At 50.2% G+C, this 23608-nt stretch overlaps 1 protein-coding gene across 6 annotated transcripts in view; it reads right to left on the reverse strand.

Annotated features, from left to right (window-relative positions):
- RTEL1 (regulator of telomere elongation helicase 1) overlaps positions 1-23608 on the reverse strand; it is a 72634-nt gene that overhangs the window by 3284 nt on the left and 45742 nt on the right. For all 6 annotated transcript variants that reach the window (XM_084774829.1, XM_084774831.1, XM_084774832.1 and 3 more), the window contains exons 8-29: positions 21935-22019; positions 17617-17682; positions 16362-16515; positions 14980-15018; positions 14834-14912; positions 13516-13613; positions 12545-12600; positions 8158-8232; positions 7971-8052; positions 5484-5616; positions 5252-5365; positions 5121-5161; positions 4847-4932; positions 4625-4702; positions 4079-4156; positions 3622-3768; positions 3428-3543; positions 3094-3217; positions 2782-2932; positions 2556-2698; positions 1915-2010; positions 392-590 (exon numbers count right to left, since the gene is read on the reverse strand). In XM_084774829.1, the coding sequence (XP_084630955.1) occupies positions 392-590; positions 1915-2010; positions 2556-2698; positions 2782-2932; positions 3094-3217; positions 3428-3543; positions 3622-3768; positions 4079-4156; positions 4625-4702; positions 4847-4932; positions 5121-5161; positions 5252-5365; positions 5484-5616; positions 7971-8052; positions 8158-8232; positions 12545-12600; positions 13516-13613; positions 14834-14912; positions 14980-15018; positions 16362-16515; positions 17617-17682; positions 21935-22019 (2240 nt within the window). The remainder of the gene's footprint in view (positions 1-391; positions 591-1914; positions 2011-2555; positions 2699-2781; positions 2933-3093; positions 3218-3427; positions 3544-3621; positions 3769-4078; positions 4157-4624; positions 4703-4846; positions 4933-5120; positions 5162-5251; positions 5366-5483; positions 5617-7970; positions 8053-8157; positions 8233-12544; positions 12601-13515; positions 13614-14833; positions 14913-14979; positions 15019-16361; positions 16516-17616; positions 17683-21934; positions 22020-23608) is intronic.

The raw sequence follows: 23608 nt of genomic DNA on the forward strand, positions 1-23608 counted from the left end.
GCTCAGGCTCCAAAGCTCCTCAGCTATCCAGATGTTGGGGCAACCCTCCCCTGGGAGCTACAGGTCTCTGTTAAGGAAGCGTCCTCTCAGAGCTGTGAAGTTCCTGGGCTCCTGTGCCTCAGGATACCCTTGGGACAGTCCCATCTCAGAGCTGGGATAATTTCCCAGCCCTCAGAGCTGTGAGTTTCCTGGAATTTCTTCCTCCAAGTACCAGAAGGCCGGCCACCCACCACTCACTAACAAAAACACTAGGGACTCTGTGGACCATAGCCTACCCACTGGGCCTTTTCTCTTGGAAGCAGAGACAACTCTGAGTCCTAGTGGCCCTCCTAAGCAGTCCACCCACTGCTGTGGTGGTATTCCTATAGCAGAATTTTGAAGGCCAGGGTACCTTTAAGTAGGGTGTGCTTCTTGGGGTCTTCAGCAAAAAGACAAGTAAGAGAGGCCACTAGGGCTTCAAAGTCATCAGAGCCCTTATAGTGCTGCAGGGCCTGGGTAAAGGTGTCAAAGCTGGCTTGGCTCAGTGCTTGCTTCATGGCCACCATGAACATCTTGGCTTTGCCTGCCTGTGTGCCAGCCACTGGCTTCTCCTGTAAGAAACATGACAAGAGCCCTTGAGCCCTTCCCTCCTGCCTGGGAAGCAGCATAGATTTTAGGGCTCAAGGGCATAATCATTTGCATTCAGGCCACTGCCTGTGAACCATCTACCAAGGCAAAAACAAGAGGGCTGCTGAGATGCACGACCTAGCTCCGGTGAAGCTCAAGCCTGTTTGAGATCACAGCAAAGGCAGTCAGAAACATACAGGGAACCTGTGTTGCCCACAGCAGACGGAGCTGTAGACAGCTTCTCAACAGGCGGTGCCCACTTCTGAACCTCTCAGACCTATAAAGAACTATGTAAACCAAGGCAGTGATGGTCTCTGCAGCTCCATCATTCCAGTGATTGCAGGCTCAGGCCCTCCACATCTAGTCTACTTCATGACGCATCAGTCCTCCTGGGCACTGCCTGATTCTTACAAGCAGGATAAAGACAAAAGGCCACCACATTTTGGGCTTTCCAGTAGGTAAGGAGTTAATGATTCAGGATGTAACTAAACTTTTTTTTTTTTTTTTTTAAAGACAGGTTTTCTCTGTGTAGCCTTGACTATCCTGGACTCACCTTGTAGACCAGGCTGACCTCCAACTCACAGAGATCTGCCTGCCTCTGCCTCCCGAGTGCTGGGATTAAAGGCATGTGCCACCATGCCCGGCACGTAACTAAACTCTTCATCTGAGACTAGGAACACACTGTACATTCTCATATTGATAATTCAGTGTCCACACTCAGAAAAAGCCAGCACTAGAGCACTAGGTGCTGGTGGAAGAAACCACACCAGGTATAGACCCCAAACCAAATGAGCCTAAGAGCCAGGCCAGATTCCAGCAAGGAAGAAAAAGATCTCGAGCAAGGCTAGAAAGGAAAAGAGTCTCTTTCAGGGAGGAGGTGGCACAAGTCTTTCATTCCAGCACTTGGGAGGCAGAGGCAGGTAGAGCCCTGTGAGTTCAAGGCCAGTCAGCCAGGACTACATAGACAAACTCTGTCTCAAAAAACAAAACAAACAAAAAACCCCAACAACAAATGAAAGAAAGCAGTAAGGAAAGGAGACAAGCTTTGGAGCAGGATGCATACAGAGCACATGCCTGTAACCCCAGCACCTGGGAAGTAGAAGCAGAGAGACGGCAAGTTCAAGGTCACTCTTGGCTACCTAGTGAGTTCAAGGCCAACCTTTTTGTGACCCTGTCTCAAATCTAAAAACCACAGGGGGAGAGGGGTCGTCCTCTTAGAGAAAGAATGGCAAACTGGAGGCCCCGGGTTGTCAACATCACAGCTGCTCAAGTCAAGCTGCACCCCTGCTTGGTTAGAGGCTAACATACCGGATGGCTGACCAGCCTGACCTTCCTTCTTCCTCCTTTCTGCTCTACTGATAACCTCTTCTCACACCGGAGAGACAGGGTGGAGGAGCTGAGTGCCTGAGGGAAAAGCAGCTGTAGTCCCAATCCAAATCCAGAGTTCCCAAAGCACCTGTGATATCCTATTGGGTCCCCAGGGTCCTTGCCTGTGTCCTGAACAGAGGCCCAAAGGGTGGTGGGGCGGGGAGGGTCATGACCTAATTCTGGCACCAATGCTGAGAGTCTGTCCCTTTTATGTCATGCCACTTGGCCCCGTTTGCAGGTTAGTGAGAGAGCCACATGAAGCACTGATTTAATCAGTGCAGGGATGGAAGGAAGGAGCTCAAAGTCAGACCTAGGAACTTATATGGGCTTTTGCACAAAGCCTCTGAGGAGAAAGAACTCAAGACTCCATTCATATAACACAGCTGGGAGAAAGGCCAGTGCTGGGCATACCCAGGGACGGACTGTGCCAGACTGACCCACCGAAGACATGCTGGTGACCCCACAGGAGCCAGGACCTGGAGGTGAGGCATGGTCAGTGGAGGTGCTGAACCTCTCACTTGCCCTCCTATATGCCAGGAAGGGTCCATGTTCATGCCAGACACCCTCACCCCACCTCACACCTGCTCCTCCTCAGACGCCCCAGCCTTCTGCTCGCTGTATTCTAAGGCAGCCAGCAGCCCCATGGGCCTTTGCTGGGCAGAAACTGGCGGCTGCTCATACTCCACACACAGGCTGCTCTCAGAGTCTCCAGCAGCTGATAATCCTAAAGAAACATGTTGACAGGAACATTTACCAGGAAGCAAGGATATTGCCTCTGCCATGTGGTTTGTGCCCTACCCCACACACCTATGGGTCTCCGCCTCAGGCTGGGCACATGCACATCTAAGCTCATTGCTTTCCTGGTGGAGAGGAGGGGACTGGACAACGTAGCCTCCTTGACAGCAGCTTCTCCCTCATTCACACTTGAGGTCACGGCCTTGGGAACTGGCAATGGCATCTGTAGAATCATAGGGTGAGGAGGCTTGCATTCATTGCTCCTCAGAGGAGGGGCTGCAGACCCTCCCTGGGAACACAGGCAGCATTCACTGCTCCTCAGAGGAGGGGCTGCAGGCCCTCCAATGGGGACACAGGCAGGTCAGCTGGGCCTTTGGAACTTACAGTTTTCTGAGCAGCACGGAAGAATTGGGCCACATCTCGGATGACGTGGCCAAAGCTGTCGTACACCCGAAGGTAGGGGCGCACCCAGGAGGGCAGCTGGGCCCTGGCGTCAGCATAGGCAAACCTGGAGGGCGAGTGTGTGTATCAGCTCAAGTCCTCTACCACACAGACCAGGGGCATCCTGTCCTTACAGCCACTTGACTCAAGCCTCACAGTGAAGGAACAGTATCTGTTGGCAGGGCCAAAGAGGTTGGCATAGGTCTTATACAGAGGAGGAGGATACAGGGTCTAGAAAGGGGGAAGAAACGGGGATGGCCTCAGAACCCTCCTGTACCTGTGGTCACACAGAAAGATGGCCCCATAGTCATGGCGGTGTCGGATAACCCTCCCAATAGCCTGGTTCACAGCCCTGGATGCCTGTTGCTGGTACCACTCCTGACCAGAGAGGCACTAGGGAGGAGAGAATTTTGGTCATTAGGGCCCTTGGTCCCCAAAGTTCCCTGCTCACCCAGCCCTGTGGTATCTCACCTTGCTTCCTGGCCCACTCTGACCTCTCATCTCATCCAAGAACTGCATCTTAAGGACAACACGGGGATCCATGCGTGGGGGATACGGGAGGCCCGTGACAATCACACCACGGCCATTCATGTCTGCGAAGTCCAGGCCTTCGCTGGCCTAGAAGGAGGAAATAGGCAGTCCTCTCCCTGTTGGTCTCTGCCCAGGCCCAAAGCCTTTCAGCCCCCTATCCCAGGGGCTGAGGGGAAAGAGAACGTTCCATCCTCAGATCAGATCCACAACTGGGCCCATGTCAATTCTGCCACACACAGAACCCTAACTAGGGCCCTGGCTGCTAGTATCCAGCAAGGCCCCTAACATGGCTCCCTACTAAGTTGTTTGCTAGATGTGGGCTCCAAGCAGGAATCTTGTTTCGGACTACACAAGGAAAACAGGTAGAAAGGGAGAAGGTGACCTGCAGAAAGCTCACCTTTCCCCGACACACTGCCAAGAAGATGGCCCCACTAGACCCAGGGGAGGCAACTTGCTGGTAGTACGCATCAATGACCTAATGAAAAGGATGATCAGCCAGTTTTAGTCCCCTGTCTGTCTCCAACACCCAGAGCCTGTCAGTGTCTCCAGAAAACCCAGGCCCCCATAGCCAGGGCAGCTCCTGGGTCTCATGGAGCTGGGCAGGAAGATGGGCTGCCATCATCTGCATGCCAGGTCATGTAAGGGGCATGTTAGAAGGTGAAGCATGCAAGAACTTGGGCTTAGCCGGGCACAGTGGCGCACGCCTTTAGTCCCAGCACTTGGGAGGCGAAGGCAGGCGGATGGCTATGAGTTCCAGGCCAGCCAAGGATACACAGAGAAACCCTGTCTCCATAAACCAAAAAGAAAAAAAAGGAACTTGGGCTTAGACATGCAGAGCAAGCAGCCTGGAGCCAGCCAGAGTACTGAGCAGAGACCGTGGTCAGCTGCAGGCTTTGAGGGGTGGTAGAGGCAGGCCCCACATGTCTCCTAGCTTGTCACTGACCTCTGAGAAGCTGCCTTTGTTCCTGGGTTCCACAAACAGAGGCTTAAGTGCCTCCACCTTCTTGGCTAAGCCTTGTGCCTGTGAGAGGAAAAAGCCAGGATGCACAAGGACAGGTGCAGGCTGTAGCCAGAGCCCTGTTTACAGGCTCTGCCCAGCTACCCTGCCCAGACATGTAGTCATACGGGTGCTCCCGATTTCAGGAGTATGTGTAGGGGAACACACCTGCCAGAACTCCAGGCTTTTCTCCATGACAGGGTAGGAAGGGAAGAAAACCAGAAGACCATGGGGCACCACACGAGCGATGTTGCCTGGAAGTGGTCCAGGCAAGGCTTAGAAGACTGCTGAGGGCCCTGCTGGTTCTCAGGAGTACAAGCTGTGCAATTCAGGCCCCCAACCCCCACTGGATAGAACAAGGTAGAGGGTCTAGGACCAGACCAGTTATGAACAAGGGTTTCCTAAGGAAGGAACAAAGAGTTATGCGTGGAGTTGTACTTACCCAGAACCTTCCCCAGGGAAGATAAGCACTCCTGAGAAAACCTGTACAATCAGAGAAGCCGCTGCTATGAGAGGCCTAGACTCCAGCAACCCTCAACACTGCAGATGGGCAGAGAACCCAGGACCCTTTACCTTTTGTCATAGGCAGAGCTCAGCTGAACACCATCAGGGCCTCTAGGGATAACCCCCACCCAGAGCTGGTTCCTGTCAATGATGTGTGGGTTCTCCAGACAGACTGGGAATGGACTAGGAATAGCCAGAGCAAACAGATAATGGGATAGACCCAAGGTCTGAGACCTTCAGGACTGGCCCAAAGGCCAGCAACCCCACCCTCTTCCACCAAGTTTCTAGTGTTTTGACCTACATCTGCATCTCCAGAGCGAAGGAGGAGAGTGGAGCCAGTGTGCCACTGGTGAGGATGAGGGTGCGGACTCCTTGGCAGACCAGTTCACGCATGCTGTGGCTGGGACTGAAACACCAGTAGCTCAGCACCTTCCCTGCAGGAATTGGGAATGAAGACAAGGCTGGGCTCTACATCCTCATCCACTGTACTGAGAGAGCAGGCCGCTTGTATGCAAACAGGCCCAGGTGCACGCGTCAGAACCAAATGCCGAGTCTGAGCTGAGGCCTGAGCCCTCTCAGAAGCCCAGAGGGTACTGGCAGATAGAGAGGACATCTGGCCTCAACATTAAACTTCTGTAGAAATCATGACATCTGTCACTACAAGTTGTTCCACCAAAAGCACATAGGGAGGAAGTAGCATCAAAACTCCTGATAAAAACTGTTAAAAACAGACTTAAGGGCTGGGCGTGGTGGCGCATGCCTTTAATCCCAGCACTCAGGAGGCAGAGGCAGGCAGATCTCTCTGAGTTCAAGGTCAGCCTGGTCTATAAAGTGAGTCCAGGACAGCTAAGGCTACACACAGAATCCCTGTCTCAAAAAACCAAAAAAACAAAACAAAAAACCAGATTTAAATTCCCAGATTCTGGTCACATCAGCAACAGGCAAGGTCAGATTGAGAAGAAAGCACAGTTCCAAGCAATGCCTGAGTGGTTGGAGCCACACACTGCTCACTCCCAGTGATCTTGGGAAGCTCCAGAAATTAAAATGCCAGAACATAAAAGTTCGTGAGGGCAAAGCCAGGTGCCATCAGAAATTATCTCCAAGCCGGGCGTGGTGGCATATGCCTTTATAATCCCAGCATTCAGGAGGCAGAGGCAGATGGATCGTTGAGTTCAAGGCCAGTCTGGTTTACAAAATGAGTCCAGGACATCCAAGGCTACACAAAGAGACCCTGTGTCGAAAAACAATAAAAAAGAAAGAAAGAAATGACCCCCATCCCATTCAGAACCTGCTCTGCCTGAGGCTGTCATCTCAATACACCCATTTCCTATAAACACCCTCCAGGGAGGGTTGTCGAGAAGTCCTGAGCAGCCACCCACCTCCCAAGGTGCCACTGTCACGAAGGACAGTTCTTGCTGGGAAGAGGGTATTGGGCACAGTTGGAGCCCTGGGTACAGAGCCACACACAGCTGCTGCTGAGCTCAGCCACCTCTACCTCTTTCCTCCTCGTAAGGCCAGAACAACCTAAGCCACAGCACCACACAAGCCGCCCTGAGCTGCTACTGCTGCTGCTGCTGAGGCTGCAGCAGTTAGTCACAGAGCAGCCTATGCTGAGTGTCCTAGTGTCCTAGAACATAGTGACACCCTGTCTTGGAAAAAACAAAACAAAACAAGGTAGCCAAAGAAAGAGTGGTCTTCAAAGATGTAGAGATATGAACAGAAACTCACAGATGAGGCATTGCTGGAGAATGTGAGAAACATGGGAGCTGGACAGGGCTGTGGCCTTGCTAAGGCTACACTTGACATGAAGGCTGAGCACTGACTTGAGTCAGTGGTTGCCACGAGGCACATCCGTGAAGCCAGACACACTGCTGGCTGCTGGGCTAAGTACCATGTAAGGTAGGCTGGACAGACTAGTTCAAGATCTCAGTACTATGATACCAACACAGAGGGTGTGCGATGGCCCCTACCATCTTCACCACAACCCCAGTAGAGCTGGCACCACTCATAAGGTACCTGGAAGCAGTTGAAGCCCAGCAGGTTCATGGGAGGTAGAGATTCGGACCAAGCTCACTGTGGGCAACAGGGTTGGCCACCCGCCCTTCAGAGCAGTCTACTGATGTATGGGGCCATGCCACTGGCTAAAAAAAAGATGAGAGCCATGCCTTGCTTTGTAGATCAAAGCTAACTTGACTTAGCTTAAAGAAGTGCATTCTGAGCCAATTGTGGTAGCCCACACCTTCAAGCCTAGCACTCCGGAGGCCGACTCTGGCAGATCTCTGTGTGTCTGAGACCAGCCTGGTCTACACACTGGGTTCCAGGCCAATAAGGGCTACATAGTAAGACCTTGTTGAAAAAACTAAAAAACCAAACACATAAAACTAAAAATTTTTATTTAAAAAGTTTACTGAACCAAATGTGCTGGCACATGCCTTTAATCCCAGCATTTAGGAGGTAGAGGCAAATGGATCTCTGAGTTGGAGGCCAGTTGGTCTACAGAGTAAGTTCCAGAACAGCCAGGGCTCCACAGAGAAACCCAATCTCAAAAAACCAAATAATAATGATAATAATAACAACAACAACAACAAAAATAAATTAAAAGAAATATACCCTAAGGGGTGAGGCACTTGCAGAGCTCTGGTTCTGCCACTGGCCCACTAGGTGACTCTGGGTAGGCAGCAGTGCTCTCAGCTTCCTCCAAGGTCTCCGGCTTTCAGTGAGCATGAACATGTACAACTTCTGATGTGATATTACTATTGAGCAAACGTTGGACAGGGTAAGTTTGTACCTTGTTTCCTGGATGTAGTGGTGCTCCAGGGATCTGACTGCTTAGCTGCCCTTCGGTGGCTGGTTTCAAGGTGTATATGTACCTGGAAGGACAAACATACGCATGTGCCTGCCCAGATGCTACAGCCACCCCGCCCAGAGGTCTGTGAGACCGCTAGCCATGCCCACATCCTGGGAGCTGCTCTCACCTTATAGGAATGTGAGATACCCAGCCCCACCAGAGAGCCAGGGCTGCCTTCCGGAGGGTCCATGCTGAACACGATCTGAAAGGTTATGTAGCAGAGCAAAAGGATTAGGAGCCTGAGTTCAGAACATAAGTACTTATGCTGAGATGAGACTAAAGCCTCTAAGCCCAGCGAACAAGAGGCTGAGGCTACTTCATCCTTCTCTACGTCACCACCCTACTCGGACAGATGCTCCCAGACTCATCTGCCCAGCCATCACACCCAGGCTGGGGCGCAGCAGCTTACCCTTATGTCTCTGCTCGAAGTGGCTTCAGAGCTCCTTTGGGCCTCCCCTACTGGGAGACAGACACACAGACACAGACACAGACACACAGACACAGACACACAGGCAGGCAGGCAGACAGACAGACAGACAGACAGACAGACAGACAGACAGACAGACAGACACACACACACACACACACACACACACACACACACACACACACACACAGAGTGCAGCAGCCTGCACAGCCCTTATTTGACTAACTCAGTTTACTCTTCCTTCAGTGCCTCTAAGGGCTCTAGATCAATCTAGAAATTCAGCATTTGAGTTAAGATTGTGGCAGGGTTCCTAAAGTCCAGGAAAAGGTTAACCTCAAAATTTCACCTGACAGGGGAAATGCAAAGTCAAAAAGGAATTTATTCTGGTCATTATCAGAACTCAGCAAAACCACAGCAAATGGGAATAACTAGTAAAGCAACAGGCAACAGCAGCCGGAGAACAGAAAGCCAAAGAGCCGGGGAAAGCAGATGCCTGCCACTCACGCACCTTGTAAGGGGTGGTGGGTCATATACAAATACCAGCTCCTAAACAAACACGCACAATTCTACAGAAGACTTTAAGAACCAAAGAAAACCAAGTGTGGGCTACGCAGCAGGAGGCAGAGCAACAAAGCCTTCAGCAGCAAAGAACCTTTCATTGAGTCTACCAACAGACAGAAAAGGCAGGTAGAGGGGATGCCCATCACACAGGGTGAGCACACAGGGCTCACAAAAACTCCACATCAGTAAGAAACAGCCGCAACAAGGAAGCACCATAACCACAGGTAACATAGGCAGATGAGACACAAGCTAAGGGTCAGGTGGGAACACAGGGATTCTTAGTTCCCTTCTCTTTGCATGGACCTCCTGCCTTGCGAAGGTGGCTTACCACTGCTTCTGGCCTTTTTTACCAGGCAGGCTCTCCTTAACTGTGCTTCCCTGTTCACTAAACTGACAACCCCAAGCTCTCATTCCAGGGTCTGCTGTGAGGAGAAGTTACTCACAGCCTGTAGAGAACCCCCAGGCACTGTGCAGGAATCCCTGGGCCCATCTCTGCACCCCTAGAAGCCCCAGGGAGGACCAGCTCAGCTCCCCCCTGGACCATGTTCACGCAGGACAGGCCTTCAGGACAGCAGCAGCATCTGCTGCCCCAACCCTCCTGCCTACCTTCATCATTCTCATCCCACCTGACACAAACTGTGAGAGGAAATGGAATAGTCTAATCCGTTCTCCCCTGGGCCTTGCTCAGGGTGTTTAGGAACACACAACAATCTAAACTGGCCATGTGAGGGAAAAGCAGGGCTCCCTGATCCCATGGGAGACACGTATTTTCTCCAAAAATTCTACAACACAAAAATTTAAGCTTAAAGAACAAAGCACATCTCAGGCTGACGCGTCGCCTGGTCCTGAAACATCAGACAGGTTTGTGGGAGATAGAGAGAAAATGAATCAACAAGCACCCCGGTGGCTACTGGCTCCCCCACTTAAGCACGACGGGTGTGATAAGAGGAAAGCCTTGCTCTGTAATGTGAGCGCATGTACACACGCACTCGTATGTGAATGTGCGTTTACATGTCTGACGCAGGTGAGCAAGGGCGAGGAAGAGAGGACCGAAGTGCAGGAGCGACAAGCCCTGCCTCCGGCTGACCCTTCTCTGGCTAGTTGCGTGCCTGTGGACATTCCCATGTCCAGACAAGAACTCTTGGCACCTACAGTTATGCAGGCAGCAGCTTGAGATAAGCAACTCACCAGTCATCTGTTTGGCTGCTGAGGAACATGCTAGCAAGGATCTAGTCAGCACAGTATCAGGGGGAGCAGGGAAGGTACTGGGGCCTTACGAGCAGCTGCCAAAGAAATCCCAGTTGGGCAAGCAGGTCTGTGTGGCGAAGGGAAGTATCTCCTTTATAAACAGAGTGGAGGCAGCGCTCTGTGGAGGAGAGAGGCTGCACTGCTCACACGAGCCCTTGAGCCTGGGAATGGCAAGGCCTCGTCTGGTGACGGTAGTTGAGGATGAGCTCAGTGTCCCATGGAAGGATCAGAGTAGGTTCCTGAAGGCACCTCTGATGCAAGGCCCCACTGGGCAGCAGAAAGTAATCTGCGGAGTAGGAGTCAGGCTTCCTGCACTGGGACAAAGCATGCTCCAGGACAGGACGGCAAAGTGGCCCAGCTGGCAGTGGTAAAGGGGACCCAGACAACAAGAAGTCACAGACCCAATCGTCCTGCCTAGACCACCATCCTGGGACACAAGATGCATGGAGACATCTACCTACTGCGCCTCTGGAGAAGACCATGGAGGTGAGAGGCCAGTCTGCCAGGACAATGGTGTGCCAAAACGTTCCTCATCTCTCAAGACTTCTGTACTACTGTCTTTCTGTCAACGCTCCACTCATGGAGTGGAAAGCTGAGACTATGATGTCGCTTGTCACAAAGCTGGCTGAGAGAAAGCAGGCCTGAGCACAGACTCAGCTACCTTTCCTACCACATGTGCACTTGGCTCATGGCCCAGGCCTGCACTCACTGAGCAGGCAGCACCCGGCTCATTGTGGCCCAGCTACAGCATAACCAGACTCACTGGGGATGCAAACAGTCATAGTCAGCCTCGCCAGTAAGAGGATTTGCTTTGTGGTCACAAATCCAAAGCACTTTCTGCTCATTAACCATGACTCCCAGTGGCTTCAGCAGAAGGCTTCACACAGCACTATGCATGAAGGGATTGGCTATGCCTCAGTATTTCCCAGGATGAACAGTTACCATATAGGTTAGGTTATTTTGAGAGAGAGAGAGAGAGAGAGAGAGAGAGAGACAGACAGACAGACAGACAGACAGACAGACAGACACTGTCACTATGTATCACCGGATGAACTAGAACTCACTCTGCAGATCAGGCTGGCCTTGAACTCAGAGATCTGTCCATCTCTGCCTCCCAAGTACTGGTCCTTTTTCTTTTTTCTTTGTTTTTTTTTGAGACAGGATTTCTCTATGTAGCCTTGGCTGTCCTAGACTCGCTCTGTAGACCGGACTGGCCTTGATCTCAGAGATCCTTCAGCCTCTGCCTCTCACCTGAGTGCTGGGATTATACGGGTGTGTGCCACCACGCCTGGCGACAGTGTTGGTCTTAAAGGCAAGCACCACTATACCTGACTCCCAGCCAGGAATCTTGAGATGTCTATTAAAACTTAACAAGATGGGGGGCTAGGGGGGCTGGAGGATTGGCTCAGCAGTTAAGAGTATTGACTGTTGTTTCAAGTTCGATTCCCATCACCCATATGGTGGCTTACAACTCTGGTTTCAGAGGATCTGACGCCCTCTCTGGCTCCCAAAGGCACCAGGTATACATGTGGTATACATACATTCGTGCAAGCAAAAATACCCATTAACATACAAAAATGACAAAATAATAGCAGCAAACAACCTTAGAAAGGCTTAGTACAGCTGAAGCTACTCAAAGGACCCCAAACCAGGCTTATTGTCAACTCCTGGTCAGGACTGGCTGGCCCACTAGAGCTAAGGACATAGTTGCACTCAGTCATATCTGTTCTGTACCTGATGACAACTGCATGTCATACAGACAAGGAGAGGGATGACAACAAAACAGCTCAGTGAGAAGCAGGAAGAGACCTGAGGAGATGTAGAGTCCACCATCATCTCTGTCAGGGCTCCACAGCCATCCCTCTACTAGGGACACATGAACCAGGCATTTACCAGGCCCATTCGCCTTTCGCTTGAGAAGCTACTCAGGTCACTGTCTCTAGATTTCTCCCAGTCTGAATCTGTCTGGAGCTGCTATGAACAAGGAGGTCCTGCCAGCCCCAAAGGGCACAAGTAGACTCCAAATAACTTCTGACCTCACTCTTCACAGGATCTTGGTCTTAAACATCACCCTGGATCTATCTGAGCACGGAATAGCCATTAAGAGGCCAGATCTCTGTCAACTCCCACTGAGTCCTGCATTGCATTCAGGTGAAAGTAAGGTGCTTAAGGGTTTGTCAGCCACAGACATGTGATATGAGGGCCTCTGTCCATTCCCTGAAGCCCGTGCTGCCACCTCCAGAAAGAGATGCCCCAGTAGTTAAAAGCAGTCTCCTACCTGGATGATGTCCATGAGCTTCTGCAGCCCCGCCGTGTTAGTGAACACACCAGTACCTGTGGAGCAGGGGGAGCTGACATCCACACAAGCAAAGGAAACGCTGAGTCCCATGTCACAGGGAGCTGGCACAGCTTCACTTTCAAGCTCTGCCTCACGTCTGCTGAAGCAACCGGCCTCCCCATAACCAATAGCAGGGACAGGATGTGCTAAGGAAGGGCAGCTGGCCTGTTCTTGCTGGTGTTAAAGAGCAGTCAGATAGGAGCATCTCCCCAAAGGAGCACAGGTTTCCAAAATAACCCTGTGGTCAGATGACATGGGAGGGTGGCTGCTCTCCCCCAGCGCACAGCCAATACTGCTGCATGTGACACTGCAGACCTCACCCCACTCAGCAGAACAGCCCATGAGGATACTGCCCTCCAGAAACTGGAGAAGCCAGAGAGGCCCACATCACACTAAGTCACTAAGGTCTCTGATCCTCTGCCTTACAAGAGGACTAACTAGGACATACTACAGTAAGAGACCACACACAGCAAAGCTCAGAAAGACCAGAACGGCTGGCTAAGTGTCATGACTGCCACTGTGTCTCAATCAGAAAGAGGGGCCACCTCTGTCATCTTACGCTCTAGAGACAAAGGCAAGAGGATCAAGTACAAAGCCAGTCTGAGTTACACAGCGAAAACTTGTCTAAGAAAACCTAGGGCTGGGGATGTGACTCAATGGTAGAGCAACCTGCCTACCGTGAGCGAGATCTGGGTTCACTTTCCAGTACTACTCAAATAAACACGCGTGAAGGGTAGGTTGGTGGGGAGCTTTGTGGGCTAGATTCCTGCTCATGAGGAAGGCATGATAACAACCTGCTGACACTGGTGGCCACGCGCTGATTGCTGGACATGGGACAGAAACCCCTGCCATAGTCATCGACATCAAAACCACTAGCCTGTCATGCTCCCCGTGGGCAGCCCAAGACTCACGTCCTGCCAGGTGCTGGATTATCTGGTCCAGTGATTCCAAAATGCAGCCTTTGGTTTGAAACGTTATCTGGGCTTCAGCAAACAGCTCGAAGATAAAGCTGCCAAACAGAACAGAAGCGTGGGGCTGAGAGGAGACGAGGCCATGGTTTCTGGGATCTACAAGGTAAACAGCCTTTAAACTCTCTGCACTCAGAAATAACTGCTCAGTACTTCAAGGAGGCCAACACTGAAGGTGACAGGCTTCTCCCTTCAGTGGTCTCCTGGGAGGCAGAGGACAGTGGGTTACTGTCATGAGAACCACTACCTGCAAAGGAAACGACCAGGCACCTAGGCAAGGGACCACAGTCAGGGGTAGCTGAGTGCAGGTCCTGTGTCTTTGGAGGCAAGCAACTCTAGGAACCTTGAAAAGAGACAGAAAGGGGCAACAGAAGCCACAAGAAAGGGGAGACCATGGAGCGCTTTCAGAGACAGGTAGAAAACTCAAACAGCACACTAGAGCCCAGATCAGGCTGGTATACTGGCTTATCTGGGAGTTTCTGGGAGTATTTACAAATGTTAGCACTCGGGAACAAAATGGTTCAGAGAGAAGGCAGGAAGCCCAAGAGTCCAGAAAACGCTTTACCCTCCACAAGCACAGAGCAGGTCCTAGCACAGTTGCTGGCCATACCCCTCAGCCTCAGCTCCACTTGCCCATCAGCCTTCAAACCAGGCTATCTACAGTGTTTTTCAGAAAACAAAAAACAGAGTATGGGACTATCAGAATCTTCTGGGCCTCTAAGAACTCTAAGTAGGCCTCAGTGACAGCAGTGACGGTCCCAAAGAGAAGGTCTAGTTATAACTGGCACTTGCTGTGTCAACAAGCGGCCAGAGAGAGCTGGAGGAAGCAGCTGGATGAGACTGTGTAGCTGTGCGTGCTGTTACTCCCAGGGTTTTCAATGACTACATAAAAAGCTGGCAACTGGCTTGGTAAGATGGCTCAGTGGTTAAGAGTGCTTGCTCTTTTTCCAGGAGACCTGAGTTTGGTTTCCAGATCCATACTGCGTGGCTTATAACGGTCTGTAACTCTAGATTCAGGGACTCCAACACCCTCTTCCAAACTCCACAGGCACCAGCTCACATTCATACAAATACCCATATATACACATATATAAAAAGAAAAACAAAATCTTCTTTTTAAAGCTGGTAACTCTTTCTAAACCTTGAAATTTGAAAACAGCCCCCACTGCTAGGTAAAGTGCTCAGACAGAACCCTGTGAGGCTCTATTTATCTCCAACCCTGACAGGACTTGAGGTCGTGAGGTCAGCATCGATCACTCACCTTCCAGGTTTGGTGACTCCTCTGTCATCCCCGGGCAGCTGGACAGCATCAATAGCCGCCTCCAGGCGAAGCAGGATCACTGTGAACCAAGGACATGTCAGGGGCACGCCTCTCACCAGCCCAAGGGGAAGGAAGGCAACACTTACTCTTCAGCTTTGCGATGTCTTCCAGCCCCATGCTGAGCCCTAGATGAGAAAGTATGGACACAGTTCCATCTTTTTAGTACTGTCTGTAGTGCCAAGAACCAAGGTTCCCAGTGTACACAGGGCAGGGGAGAGGAAGTGAGGTAGGATGCACATTTGACTTGGGTACAACAGCACAAGCCCACATTCACCTTTAGAAACACATGTGAATACATTCATGCTCCCAGGAGACCTGGAGCTAGTGAGTACCCATCAGCATGTGCCCACACGTGTTCAGACAGAGCTTTGTGAGGACAGAGGGAAGAGGGAAAGACGAGGAAACCCGAGCTTGCTGGAGGCTAACTGGCCTGGAGGTGGGGGGTGGGTGTGGGTGGGAAGCAGAGCGTCACAAGCCCAATAGCAGAGAAGTTGTCAGTGATGGGCAGGGCAGGTTAGCAGGACACAGAAATGACCTTCAAGAGGATTTCAATGGGATATTGAGTCTCAGCAGTAAGATGGATGACGAGTTGTACCAACCAGATAGTTAAACGAACACCTAATGATTAGCACTGTGAACTAGAAGAGGCTAGGAGACAGAGTCTCTGCTCAAGCCTGTGAAGGGGCTTCCAGGCCGGGCTAATGGAAATGGTAAGACCTAAGCATGAGCAGAGCCATGCCATGGGTTAAAGGTCTACCCTAAAGAAAAAGGAAAAAGAAAGCCAGCTGGATGTGGTGAGGTACACCTGGAGGGAGAGAGAGGTGGACTTGTGTGAGTTCCAGGCCAGGGTGGTCTACATGGAGTTACAGGACATAGAAACCTTATCTCAAAAAAAAAAAAGTGAGTTCAGTAGCGTTTCTCTCTTCCCTCTCATCTCCTTCCCTTTCTTTCTCTCTCCTTCTCCCTCCACCTATTTTCTGACTACAGACAAACTAACTGCTTTAGCCCTTGCCTCCAGAGTCCCAGCTACGGTGGATTAGACTCTGAGAGCCAAGATAAAGCCCTTCCCTGAGCTGCTGCTTTGGCTAAGTCTCAGTTGGTGGAAGGCTTACCTCAAGTGCACAAGGCCCTGGGTTTGATCCCAGCACCACGTAACCATTACTAAGGAGAGGCTTTTGTCCTTTGAGTGCCCTGACCCGTGTAGCCTGCTGTCTCCTGAGTGTCCTGGAACTCACTAAACAAGACTGAGTAGAAGTACTTCTTTGGTCTGCTATTGGCCACTCTCTGGGATGAACAGACAGAATGTCACACAACAGGATCCCTGCACCAAATCTTAGCACACTCACGTCCCATGTGTTATCTAGACAAAATGACTAGGACGAGCAGACTTCGCTCTTACGCAGAATATACTTCAAGACGCCTCCAGACGCCCTAGGCCCTACTTTTCCACCCTTAGCCTTAAACTTACCTGAGCTGGAGATGTCTGCACCGAACTCCAGCTGGAGTTCGCTCTGCTGGGCCACGTGGGCTTGCTCCTCCAAGACCTGGCTGATGGCCTCCAGGCCTGAAGCCACATCACGGGGAGTCAGGTCAAAGGAGGCTGACTCCTCACACATCTTCTCCTGAGGGCCAAAGTAGACCTGTGTTACAGCAGAGTGGGGCAGATGGGGCTTCTAGAAACAGAAGTGGAGACGCAGGAGGGGCTGGAAGAAGTCCCCAGAGCCCCAGCTCCTGGTAAAGTTGGTCCAAAGATGACTCACTGTCCTCACCAATATTTTTAAAAAGATTCTTTCGCCAGGCGCGGTGGAGCACGCCTTTAATCCCAGCACTTGGGAGGCAGAAGCAGGCGGATCGCTGTGAGTTTGAGGCCAGCCTGGTCTACAAAGCGAGTCCAGGGCAGCCAAGGCTACATAGAGAAACCCTGTCTCAAAAAACCAAAAAACCAAAAAAAAAAAAACCAAAACAAACAAACAAAAAATAATAAATATATATATAATAAAAAGATTCTTTCATTTAAGTTGCCAAAATTTTGTTAATGGAAATTTATCAACAAAAGCAGTAATTCTGGCTTCAAAAGTCAGATGATACCACCTATCAGCTCAGTAATTGCCATAGCAACAGCTGCCGCGTGTCGAGTAGTAAGGAAGGCCCTGCTGTGGGGAGACTAGCTCTCTAATGGTTTCATCACAGGCCCCACAGCAGCTGAGGAGGAGGCTGTTCATCCTCTGCGGTCCTTCCACATAATCCTGAGGAAGCAGAGCCAACAGAGACAGGGGTGGCGGGGTCACGGTGATAATGTGCTGGTGAAAAGGGACAAAGGGAGCCAGGAGGGCCTCCAGGATCCACCCTTGTTGCTATTGTTACCAAAGATGAGCAATTGTCTCCCCCAGAAATTTCCTAAGGGTCAAGCCAAGAGGCCTGAAGAGCAAAGACATGCAGGAAAGACTAGAGTATGGTACAAGAGTTGGCAGAACCAGGCAATCCCTACCAACCGGCCAGAGGGGCAGAGGACCAGTGAGAGGCTCTTGTATGGACCCTGACACCTAAGGGACACATCTGAAGCCCAACTGGCCAGTCTATGACCCAGGTGAGGCAACTGCTAAGACTGTCAGGGAAGAGCAGCACCTGAGCTTACTTGGCCCTGAGAACCAGGCCTCTGGGTTCAAGGTAGAGCTTCTCCAGAAACATGGAGAAAGCTGGGAGAGACAGGCAAGGGGACTTACCACATTGTGAGCTTCATCAAAGATCACAACTGTTCCCTTCAGGTCAATATTGTGTGCCTTACGACTCTACAAAGAAAGGAAATTACCATGAGCTGGAGTCATGCAGGACCAGCTGAGTGCAGGCCTGCATATACAGGAAAAGAGGAGCATCAGGCAGGTGGTGTGCACCAAACAAAGAGGTGCCACACGCACGTGGAAGAAAAGACAAAGGTTTCCATCTCCACTGTGAGGACTGGCACCTGCACCAAGCTGATTGGGGAAAGCGGGCTTACTGTACCTGTCCGAGCCTGACCAGAGTTGGGTGCTCATGGCTATCTGTACCAAGGAATTGCTCACACAGCACAAAGCCATATGTGCCAACAGGATGGCCAAGTAAGCCAGTGAGGTGGCTAGGAAGGAAAAGGCACTTGCCTCTAAGCCCAATAACCTCAGTTTGATCCCTAGAACCCACAAGGTAGAAGAGAACTGAATCCACAAGTGGACAGTTGCATTTATTTTGTTTTGTTTTGCAACGCTAGGTCCCAAAGCCAGAGCTTCAAGTGCTCCAGGACTACGCTCGGGCTGGCCCTGCTCTCCTGATCTTTCTGCTCTAGTTCGCTGATGCTGAGATTACAGGAACACATTACCATGCCCAGCACCACATGGGTTTGTTTGTTTGTTTTTTAAAGATTTTATTATATATATATATATATATATATATATATATATGGGTGTTTTGTCTGCGTGTATGGTCTGTGGACCACATGCATGCGGTACCCACAAAGGCCAGAGGAGAGCATCGGATTCTCCTGGAACTACCGTTAGGACACTGTGAGACACCAGGTGGGTTCGGGAAATCAAATCCAGGTTCTTCCGAAGAGCAGCCAGCGCTCTTGGCCACTGGGCCGCCTCTCTAGCCCCACAGCTGGGTTTTGACAGATGTGAGCATTACATAAACACTATTATACTCCCTTATAAAGAACGCACCCTAAGGAAATGTGTCTGAGACTTGCTCACTTCTCTATACATCACTATAAGGATACACCAGGCCCGGCTTCCCACTTGTGGAGCTGTCAGTGACTGCACGCCTATGTAACTAGACTAAGGACATCACTTCCCTCCAAGCAGCCACTGGCACTATGATGAAAGAGCTCCTACACGATCTACACACCCACCAGCCACAGTTGCCCCACACCTCATACTTTAATTTCCTTTTACTTTTACGGCTTTGTTTGTTGTAGGGTGTTTTACTTTGTGGGGGTAGAGTGCATGTATGCTAAGGTTCACATGTAGAGGTCACAGGACAACGCAAGAGTTCTCACCTCCCACCATGTAAGTCCCAGGGCTTGAACTCAGGTCATCAGGTGCTGAGGATTGACTACAAGGGGCTTACATGTGCAGGACAAGGGCTCTACCACTGAGCCAATTTCCCAGACCCTCAAGCCTCTTTAATTTCAGCCATTTCCATCAGAATGCAGTATCACTTCCTATTGTTTTTTAAGACAAGGTTTCTCTGTGTAGCCCTGGCTGGCCTCAAACTCAAAGAGACCCATCTGCCTCTGTTTCCCAAGTGCTGGGACTAACGGCATGCACCACCATGTCCAGCTAAAAACATTTTTAAACTAACAGTGGAAACATCAAAATGGCTTAGAAGGTAAGGCATATACCTTCCCAAGCCTTGAGTTCAACCCCTGAAATCCACATTGTGGAAGGAGAGAACCAACTCTTGTAATTTGTCCTCCGACCTCCATGTGCACTGTGGCTCGTGCATACACACTCACACACAAATAAAGAAGCACTTCAGTTTTCTTTGAAACTTAATACTATTGAAAAGCTGATGTTAAGAGTTTATACTAACTTTCTCTCAGCATGTGACAGCATACACCTTTAATTCTAACAAGCAAGAGACAGGCAGACAAAGTTCTGTGAGTTCCAGCCAGCCAGAATGACACAGTGAGACCCTGTCTCAAAACAAAGTAATAAAACCTTAATTTTCCTAATAATTTCAAAGAGTTTAAACTTGAAATTTTGTTTAAGTCTAACTTTTTTGTTTTGTTTTGTTTTTTCAAGACAGGGCTTCTCTGTGTAGCCTTGGCTGTCCTGGAACTCGTTCTGTAGACCAGGCTGGCCTTGAACTCACAACAGTCTACCTGCCTCTGCCTCCTGAGTGCTGAGATTAAAGGCATGTGCCACCATGTCTTCCCAAGTCTAACTTTTAATCTCTCTTTTATGATTAACAATATTGGAATGAGTGTGAGATAAGAACCCTTAGCCCCAAGCCAGGCAGTGTCACACACCTGTAACCCCACACTCAGTAGGCAGCAGAGACAGAGACACAGTGACTTCAAGCCAGACTGGGATACACAGGGAAGCCTTTCCAAAAACTTTTCGTTTTAGCCTTTGCATTTATATTTGCACAGTGAGAAGGACTAAAGCTTATTTTTCCAAGTGCACAGCTACTTATTCCAGTACCATGTTTTGAAGAACAAATAAAAAACACACGTAGCTGGGCGTGGTGGCGCACGCCTTCAATCCTAGCACTCAGGAGGCAGAGGCAGGCGGATCGCTGTGAGTTCAAGGACAGCCTGGTCTACAAAGCAAGTCCAGGATAGCCAAGGGTACACAGAGAAACCCCGTCTCAAAAAAACAAAAACAAAAAACCCCAAACAAACAAACAAAAAACCCCACATGCTTCCATTCCCCACTGCACTCCTCTGGTTTGCTGTAGCTCAGTGCTACAGTACTGAGCTCACTACCCACCACTCTGCCAGCTGTAAGCACATTCTTGCCATTCTGGATTTTGCAGTGATTTCTAACCTAGCTCTTCAAAACTGTCATGCTGGAACCAGCAAGATAGCTCTGCAGGTAAGGTGTTTGCCTTTACTTCGCCACAGCCACTGAAGCCTTTCTTCTGTCCAGTGCACTTATCTGCAGCCTCCATCTGCCCTTCAGTAGCATTTTCTGCTACCTACTCCCCCAACTCCAGACACTAAAATCCCAGCTCTATAAGAGATGTGTGAGACAGCACTCAGCACAGTAAGTTCTTGATGAGTATTTACCATAAAGATTAGAGGCAAAAGATGCCCACTAGCTTATTACTGACACTACAAGTTACTGAACACAAGAGCATTATCCTCAGCTACAGGAGCCAGGAATACTGGTAGAGTGCTTGCCTAACATACACAAAGCCTGTGTTTGGTCGGTTGTTGGTTGGTTGGTTGGTTGGTTGGTTGGCTGATTTGGTTTTTCGAGACAGGGTTTCTCAATGTGGCCCTGGCTGTCCTGGATCACTTTGTAGACCAGACTGGCCTCTAACTTACAGAAATCTGCCTGCCTGTGCCTCCCTGCTGGGATCTCAGGCATGCTCCACCATGCCAGGTTTTAAACTCAACACTACATAAAACATATCTTGTGGTACATGCCTACAATTATAGCCCTCAGGAAGGTAGAGGTGGGAGAATTAAAAGTTCAAGGCCCTCCTTAGCTACATAGCAGGTTAGAGGTCAATCTGAGATACATTTGACCTTTAATCCCAGCACCTGGGAGGCAGAGGCAGGCAGATCTCTGTGAGTTCAAGGTCAGCCTGGTCTACAAAGTGAGTCTAGGACAGCCAAGGCTACACAGAGAAACCCTGTCTTGAAAAACAGAACAAAATCCAGCTGGGCGCAGTTGCGCATGCCTGTAATCCCAGCACTCAAGGAGGCAGAGGTGAGTTTGAGGTCAGCATGGTCTACAAATAGAGTCCAGGACAGCCAAGGCTACATAGAGAAACCCAGTCTTGAAAGAAAAAGAAAAAAAAAAATCTTAGCTTTGGACCAGCAAAAAGAAGAACTTGCTGTCAAGTTTGAAAACCTCAGTTTAGTCTGACTCATGTGGTAGAAGGGAAAACTAACTCCTCCAAGTTATCCTGATTTCCACATACACAGTGAGCATGTGTGCACGCGCACATACACACAGTAAATATGTAATTTAAAGATTTTAAGAAAAAAATTCTAACTATGTTAAATGAAACAAAGACAGCCAGACAAACATACAGAACATCAGGGAGGACACAAAGCGCTCAATTTCCCTCAGGCATCTGTACTTCCTGTGATCTGATTTGAAGTAGAGGAGCTGAACTGTCAGGCCCAATGGCAAGCTCTGCCTGCCTATGCCTAGGATGCTCAGAATGACGAGGCCACGGCTCTGGCTACTCCCTGCTGCATCTGGACAGGTCTGCAGCCCAATCAATGGTGGAAGAGAGGCCTCTTGCCCACATTTGCTCTCTAAGGACCCAACAGACAAAGGTTCAGACGGCTCCTCCAAAGCCTAGGGACACCAGTCATCATCAACTCCTCACCTTAGCATCCAACAAGTAATTGTATGGCATAAAGATGATGTCAGCTTGCTGCTTCATGTTTCGAGAAAGGTAGTATGGGCACACTCTGAGTTGAAAAGAGAAAGAGGAACTGTAAGTCCCTTCATAGGAGTACGCAAAGCTACAACCACTGCACGGTCACTGTGCCCTCTGCCCCTTCCAGGAGTATGCAAAGCTACAACCACTGCGCGGTCACTGTGCCCTCTGCCCCTTCACAGGAGTATGCAAAGGTACAACCACTGCACGGTCACTGTGCCCTCTGCCCCTTCACAGGAGTATGCAAAGGCACAACCACTGCACGGTCACTGTGCCCTCTGCCCCTTCACAGGAGTATGCAAAGGTACAACCACTGCACGGTCACTGTGCCCTCTGCCCCTTCCAGGAGTATGCAAAGGTACAACCACTGCATGGTCACTGTGCCCTCTGCCCCTTCACAGGAGTCTGCAAAGGTACAACCACTGCACGGTCACTGTGCCCTCTGCCCCTTCCAGGAGTATGCAAAGGTACAACCACTGCACGGTCACTGTGCCCTCTGCCCCTTCCAGGAGTATGCAAAGGCACAACCACTGCACGGTCACTGTGCCCTCTGCCCCTTCACAGGAGTATGCAAAGGCACAACCACTGCACGGTCACTGTGCCCTCTGCCCCTTCACAGGAGTATGCAAAGGCACAACCACTGCACGGTCACTGTGCCCTCTGCCCCTTCCAGGAGTATGCAAAGGTACAACCACTGCATGGTCACTGTGCCCTTTGTCCTTTCACAGAATATACAAAGGTACAACAATTGCATAGTCACTGTGTCCTCTGTGTTCCTCTGGAGTAACCTCTTATTCTGTGCACAAAGCCTAAAGAAATTGGTACCTGGGATGAAAGGGCAGCCCATGTGAAGGTATCATCTGTTTTAAAACTTAACAGGTGCTGGGCTGGGTGTGCACACCTTTATTTCCAGCACTTATAGGCAGAAGTAAGCAGATCTCTGATTAGGCCAGCCTCATCTTAAAAATGAGTTCTGGGCCGGATGTGGTGGTGCACGCCTTTAATCCCAGCACTTGGGAGGCAGAGGAAGGTGGATCGTGTGAGTTTGAGGCTAGCCTGGTCTACAAAGCAAGTCCAGGACAGCCAGGACTACACAGAGAACCCTGTCTCGGGGGAAAAAAATTATTTATGGGGCTGGAAAGATGGCTCAGTGGTTAAGAGTCCTGTCTGCTCTTCCAGAGATCCTGAGTTCAATTCCCAGCAACCACATGGTGGCTCACAACCATCTATAATGTGACCTGATGGCCTCTTTTAGCCTGCAGGTGTACATGCAGGCAGAGTACTGTATACATAATAATAAATAAATAACTCTTAAAACAAACAACAACAAAACCCAACTCAAAACTTGATGGGATCAGGAAAACGTCTTGGCAAGTAAATCACTTGCCACACAAACCCAACAACCTCAGTTTGATTCCTAGAATCCATGTGACGTTGGAAGGAGAGAATCAAGTCCACAAAGCTGCCTGACATCCACACAATAGTAATGGGCTGAGAAGGTAACTAAGCTAGCAGAATGTTTGTCTAGCACGTACAAAACCCTGGGTTCAATCCTCTGTACCATGTAAGCCAGACCTGCTGGTGCACGCACCACCTCAGCACTAAAAATTGAAAGCAGGA

The sequence above is a fragment of the Acomys minous genome (genome assembly GCF_964271855.1).
Source record: "Acomys minous genome assembly, chromosome: 3".
Taxonomy (NCBI): Eukaryota; Metazoa; Chordata; class Mammalia; order Rodentia; family Muridae; genus Acomys; species Acomys minous.